Below are 6,702 nucleotides of genomic sequence, written 5' to 3'. Positions count from 1 at the left end.
CGGGGACGGAAGAATTGAAATAAAATCGCAGAGGGAGGGCGGAGGAGGGGCCCAGAGGAAACACGGGCCCACCTGGAAACACGGGCTCGCACCCGCTCAGTGGAAAGTGTCCCGAAGCCGGCGTTACACGGCGCCGGGTTCCCCGGGCCGGGCCTGGGGACGGAGAGGAGGACCCCACGGTCGCCCCTCTCTCCGAGCGCCCGGCCCGAGCTGCGCTCCTGTGCGCCGCCACTTTTGTTCTCCGCTCCAGGCGCCGGGCCGCGGCGGGGCGGCAGTGCGCAGGCGCGGGAGGGGCGGGGGCGGGGCGGGCGGAGGGTCCCGGCCCCGCCCCCTTCGCCCCGGCCCGCTCCATCCGGGCACTGCCGAATTAGCATTGAGCCGAGGCACAACTTTGCCGAGGCCCAGCGAGATCCAGGCGCGCGCGCCGGAGGAAATATAGTCCCTGCCGGCGGGCGGCTCGCGCGGGAGGCGGCGGCGGGGCAGGCGCGCGCGGGGCAGCGCGGGGCTCCCGGCGCCGGGGGGCCATGCGCCGGGCCGCACCGGCAGCCCGGGGACCCCGCGCAACTTGCGGGGCAGCCTGAGGAGAGTTGGGGCGGCCGCGGGCTCGGCACCGCGGGGCCCGGCAGCCTTTCTTCCCCCCTCGCCAGCCCCCTTCCCTTTCGGCCGTGAGGGAGGGGGCTCGTGTCCCCCCACCCCGCCCCGGAGGCCGGGTCAGCCCGCGCCCGCTTTGGGCCCCGCGGTGCCGCGCAACTTCCCGGGAGCCCGGGCCAAAGTGAGCGCAAAGTGCTGTCCAAGTTGCCGGGATGGAGCTGCAGAGCCGGCCCGAGGCGCTGGCCGTGGAACTCGCGCGTCACCAGGTAGGTGTCCGGGGGCCGGGCCCGGGGCCGGGGGAGCGCGTTGCGGGTGGGGGTCGGGGGACGCGATTCCAGCGCCCTCTGTTCTGGTTCTCCCGGTCTTCCAGGCTGGAGCCTGCCCCGGGGCGGGGGGCGAGCGAGTGAGCACACGCGCGGAACCCCCTCGGGGCTCCCCTCCGCGCGCCCCCGGCGCTGTCCCGCACAGTTTGGGGGAATCGAGGGCGCATGGGACCCGAGCCTGGCGTCTCCTCTTAAGCGATGTAGGTAGGGTCTGCATGACTGGGGGTGCCTGGAGGGGGGCCCCCTTCGTAAGCCGGCCCCGGGGAGGGGAGTGCGAACCGGCCCCCTTGCGGCCTCCCCTCCGGCCCCCGCACCCCAGGCGCACCTGCCCGGTGGGCAGAAGGAGTTTCGGCGATCGCTGCTGGCGAGCGGCGGCTTGGCGGCCGGAGCCCGAGCGGGGCTTGGCGTGCGCGTGTGTGTGTTGGGGAGATTAGGACGCGACTTGAATATTTATGAGCTTTGCTCGACACGGACTCGCCGTGTTTACTTGGCTCTTTGTTCCTCCCCCCTCCCCCGGCACACACTCGCACTCTTACTCACTCGCACACGCACCCCGGCCTGCAAACTTGCACGGCTCGGGGCGCGCCGCCGGGTGGCCTCGGCCCCCGCCCCGCCCCGCGAGCTGCCCCGATGAGGCGGCAGCCACAGGTAAGCGGCCCCGCGCGGCACTGCCCGGCCGCCGCGCGTGCGGGACGCGGCCCGGGAAACTTGGGGCGCGCTGCGGCCCACCCTGCCCTCGGGGCTCCGGGTTGGGGTCAGCGGCGGCCGGCCGGGCTGGGGCGCACCTGACCCCGAGCGGCCAGCCTGAGCCCGGTCCTCCCTGTTTCCGCAGAACGGCGACCTCAAGAAGCAGCTCCACGAAAGGCAGCCGCGGATTGCCGCGCTTAGCGACAAACAAGTAAGCGAGGGGATCGCGCCCCCACCCGGGATGGGGCCGGAGGGTGGCCGGGCACTTTGGCGGCGCCCTAAAAAGTGCCAGCCTGGGCACCGCGCGCTCAGATTCCCAGAGGGGTCCGTCTCCAGTTCTCAAAGTTCCCCACCCCTCCCCTTTCCTGGAAAGAAAGAGCCGGGTTCTCGGAGGCGGCGGGTAGAGCCGGGCCCGGCGGGGGCCGAAGAGAGGAGCTCACTTAAAAGGCTGCGCGCGGCCCGGCGTCCATTTTGAGGTGGAGAATATGTTTTTGGAACGTGGCGATTTCTCCCGGCTGGGAGTCCCTCTCTTCGCGCTGAGGTGGCCGTTGGGGCGGAGGGGGGCGGCCGTGGGGGCCAGGACACCAAACTCCTTGGAAGCGATTTCTGGGTTCCGTGGCAAACCTCGTTTTGAAATCGTTCCTCGAGGCCCCCCCTTCCACTTCCCCAGCTTCACTTTTTATTCTTAGAACCTGACGCCAGCTCCGGGGAACAAAAGAAAGGCTCCCTCCGGACCCCCCAGTTCTGCCCCAACTTTGGGCTCCGGGCATTAGGTGTAGCTGGGGACACCCGAGAAGCTCCCCGCGATGGGGGCGCGGCCGCCTACCCGCTCTCGGTCCCCTCGGGGGAGGAAAAGTTGTCCATTGTGACTTAGTTGCGCTAAGCTCAGCGCTCGGGGTTTCAGCACCACGAACAGATGCCGCCGCCGGAGCCCGGCCGGCCGCGCGCCCCCGCCCCCTGGCTCCCGCCCCTCCCCCGTCCCTCCCCGCACTCGCGCGCCCGCCCCTTCCCCGCACCGCCCCGAGCCGAGAACTTTGAGCGGCGCAGCCAATGGCGCGCTGGGGCCTCCGTGCTGGCGGGGACGGGGGCGGTGGCGCCCCTCCCTCCCTCCGCTGCCCCCTCCCTCCATCTCTCCTTCCCTCCCTCCGCGCGCCCCGCCCCCGCCCGCGCCGCGCCCCCGGCCCTTGATCGCGCTTCCTTCGGAATGCAGTCAGCCGCCGCCAGCGCCAAACTTGGACGGCTCCGGGCCCGCCCCTGCCCGGACCGGCCCCCGCGCCCCCACCCCAGCCCGGGCCTCCTGATCGGATGCCCCCTCCCCCCGAGGGATTTTCTGGTGTAGGGGAGAGAAGTGAACGAGGTTGGAGTGGCTGCCGGCGACCCTGGCGAGGGAGAATTCGGAGATCGGGCATTCTTGTCGAGTCTTTAAAGTTAAAAAGTGATGGGAGGGGGCGTGCGAGAGCGGGGTTGGGGGGTGGGGAACCCCGGCTTGCTGAAAGGAAGATGGCAGTGGCGCAGGGCCGCGCCTGGTCGGGGCCGCGGGGCTGGACAGGAGGCTTGGGACAAATGCACTAACCCCTTTCTCTCAGTGCCGCGGCCCCCCCGCCCCAGGCCGCACGCCCCCGTCGGGGAATGGAAGCTTCCATTCCCGCCGGAGGGGGGCCCCGGGCGCGCGGCCCCGGCGAAGTCGGGGAGTTGGCGGGGGGAGGGGACCCAGGCCCGACATTACCATTTTGATTGCTTTGATGCCATTTTTGGAGGGGGAGGGGTCGGAAGACCCTTTCCGGAGAGCACAAAGCTGTTTAATCACTGTGTAGAATCAAATCAGATACTTTCTTTAAAAAAAAAAAATCCGCCACCAGATCTGGTCCAGTGAGATATCTGAGGGTTACTAAGCCCTTATTTCACTCGGTAAAACAGCAAGTTGTTGACTCTTACGCTGCTGTGTAGAAGATTAAAAAGAGAGTAGTGTGTGTGTGTGGGGGGGGGGGATCCAGCAACCCAAGGAGCTTTTATTGGAACAATGTCTCTTTATGTTTGTGCGTGGCAGTAGTTTTTACTATTTGGAGTGATTCTTCCGAGCTTGGGTTTGATCATTTCTTCTGTATTGTAGCAACTATTTCAAGGCTGTTTAAATTTTTATGATGATAGTAAATGAGTCGCTATGTATTATCTGTCATGCCGGAATTTAGATAAGCCGAAGGAATTGAAAATCCTGTTTGAAGGTTGCAGCAGCTTCGGGAAGGACGACTCCGGGCTGCCTTTGCCTTTAAATTTAACTCCGGGAAGGAGGCTTGCTTGCGAGTGAACGGACCTCCATCTTTTTGTGTGTGTGAGTGTGTGTGTTTAAAAAGAAAGAAAACAAGAAAAACTTTTGTTCTCCGGCCTTTTAGAAATGTTTCCCTGTTAAATGACTAAAAATAACATCTGGTAAGCAGCCAGGGTTTGGCCTGGCCATTGGAAGTTGTGTTCGGAACTGCCAGGGTGTTGTTTTTCCATTTCCCTTTGTGGCATTTTATATAACAAGGGCTCATAAAAGAGGGAGGGGAGGGGGCTGCGGCCGTGGTTCAGCATGCTAATAAAGCCGCCTTGTCTTTCCCAGGCTCTGCGTTGAAATCTTTCAGAGGTCACCCACGAAATGAGTTGGGTAGGCTGAACATTTACTCTCCTCTCCCTCTCTTTGGGAGAGTTTGGTGATGATTGGCAGCTGAGCTGGGGAAAGTCGATGAAAAGCCCTTTGGAGGTGACTCTGGGCTGAACTAGGGATTTGAAGAGGGTCTGCTTGGACACCCCAGAACCTGCCCAGAAGGTGCCGAAAGGGGATTGGGGATGAAAAGGCAAGTGTGTCACAGTTGGTTTTTAACTCAGCAGAAAGTCAAACGTAGAATTCTTTTGGAGTTGCTTAGGGGAAAGCTCCTACCATCTCCACCTTTAGAGATGTTTTCTGTGCCGAAATATCAAATATAGAGGTTAAGTTTCAATTAAAAGTGCACATGTGGATGATGAACTAGATAGTAAGATGAACAGACGCCCCCATCATCCGGGTCTGTTAGCACACCAGCAGCTGAATCCCGGCTTTCAGGGCGCAACCGTCCATTTCCCATGAATGCCCTTAGCACTGCGTTTTTCTCAGTTGCTTTAAGAAACATGGACAGGTGTGTAAAGGTGTTTAAAGGACTCATAGCTTATTGGTCAGAGTAGATAAACATTTTCTGTGTAGCTGTCCAGTTTTTGTCCTACCATTGGAGGACTAGGGAATAAACAGGAAGCAAGTTTACATAGGACCTTGCTGTTTGAAAATGAAGTTCTTATGTTCCACTAAAAAAAAAAAAAAAAAAATGAGTCATAGGGTAGTTGGTCAGAGCTGAGTGGTGGCCCGGCCCAGGCAAGCTAAGCGGCCTTCCCAGGTGTGTCTGCACCTCACTGCTGGGCTGTGTTTCCAGTAGAGGAGGGCCTTCTTCTTTAACAAGATACGATGTGTGAAGACTCCATTAGCTGCTCCAGTGGTTTACACCATGAGTTTGCAGCACATGCAGAGAGGCAGTAACATTTTAATCTAAATTGTCAAGCAGCAAGCACTTCTGTGTAAATAACAGACCCAGCATAAATACTGGGTAGGTGGGGGTCCCTCTTCGAAGTTCCCAGCACAGCATTTAGATGCCATGTGTGAGCTGGCATCTCCAGAACTTAACTTCATGCGAGTTCAGCTTTACAGTTGGGTTGGGAAGAGCCTTCTGTTTGAACCTCAGTCCACGCCACTGTGGTCGCAAGAGAAAGACCCTGGAGGTGAGCTTGAGACCTTGTGTACTGCCCCAAGAGTCCATGGAGTTGATGAACTCTGGGTTCTGAGGGGCTGTCCCCAAGTGCAGTTGTAAAAATATGTTGTCTTGATAGGTGTGTGTGCGCCCTGCACTCAGTTCCCTTGCTGACGTGACTCACCAGCTGTGTCCAGTACTGGGGGAGTCCACTTAGAAGCAGCCACCAATGAAGCTGTGGTTGGGGGTGGGTGGTAATCCACAACCCCGCCCCCCATTGTTTGGAGTCCTTGGGTACAAGGACTTTGTTTTGGAAGCTCTTCTCCCAAGCCTACCCTCCTCTGGAAAGGTACGTTTTCATCTCACGGACTTAAAGTGCCAGTTCTCATTATTGAAACAGTATCATTACACGTTACAGAAAATCAGTGCAGCTACAGAAGCTCCACACTTAATGCTGCTTGGGGAAGATGCTGGGAATGGGACACCTGGGCCCAGCCTGCTTAGCTTGGCTGCCACCTGTGTGGCCTTCACCCCTCACCCTTCACCCCTCCACCCATCCTGGACCCCTCCATCCCTTCCTCACCCTCAGCCCACCCACCACCATCTCTTACCTGGAAGATTGTGATAGCCCTTTCGCTGTATCCACTTAAAAACAACAACCAAACAACTTTATTGAGACATAATTTCCATGCACCAATCACCCATTTAAAGCGTTGCCTTCAGTGGTTTTAGTCACAGATCTGTACAGCTTTCACTACCATCTCTTTTAGAACTCTTTTATCACTTACGAAAGGAACCCTGGCTGAGCGCGGTGGCTCACGCCTGTAATCCCAGCACTTTGGGAGGCTGAGGTGGGCAGATAACCTGAGGTCAGAAGTTTGACACCAGCCTGACCAGAATGGTGAAACCCCTTCTCTACTAAAAATACAAAAATAAGCTGGGTGTGGTGGTGGATGCCTGTAATCTCAGCTACTTGGGAGGCTGAAACAGGAGAATTACTCGAACCTGGGAGGCGGAGGTTGCACTGAGCCTAGATTATACCATTGCACTCCAGCCTGGGTGACAGAGCAAGACTCCCATCTCAAAGAAAAAAAGAGAAGAGGCCGGGTGCGGTGGCTCACGCCTCTAATCCCAGCACTTTGGGAGGCCGAGGCGGGTGGATCACGAGGTCAAGAGATCGAGACCATCCTGGTCAACAAGGTGAAACCCCGTCTCTACTGAAAATACAAAAAAAAAATTAGCTGGGCACGGTGGTGCGCGCCTGTAGTCCCCGCTACTCGGGAGGCTGAGGCAGGAGAATTGCTGGAACCCAGGAGGCGGAGGTTGCGGTGAGCTTTGCCATTGCACTC

General features: G+C 59.7%; 1 protein-coding gene across 3 annotated transcripts in view; it reads left to right on the top strand.

The window, feature by feature from the left end:
- Positions 1-358: 358 nt before the first annotated feature.
- Positions 359-6,702, top strand: part of PHF21B (PHD finger protein 21B) — a 119,513-nt gene continuing 113,169 nt past the window's right edge. Inside the window, exons 1-2 of one of the 3 annotated variants that reach the window (XM_002743839.5) lie at positions 359-857; positions 1,747-1,812. In XM_002743839.5, coding sequence (XP_002743885.4) covers positions 804-857; positions 1,747-1,812 — 120 coding nt within the window. In that variant the 5' untranslated portion in view covers positions 359-803. Of the gene's footprint in view, positions 858-1,411; positions 1,563-1,746; positions 1,813-6,702 lie in introns of those variants that run through there. The other 2 variants (XM_054242556.2, XM_054242557.2) reach the window with 2 other exon arrangements.

Source organism: Callithrix jacchus, chromosome 1 (genome assembly GCF_049354715.1).
Source record: "Callithrix jacchus isolate 240 chromosome 1, calJac240_pri, whole genome shotgun sequence".
NCBI classification, from domain to species: Eukaryota; Metazoa; Chordata; class Mammalia; order Primates; family Cebidae; genus Callithrix; species Callithrix jacchus.
The sequence above is the reverse complement of the archived record's forward strand: the minus strand, read 5'-3'. Positions and strand labels throughout refer to the sequence as shown.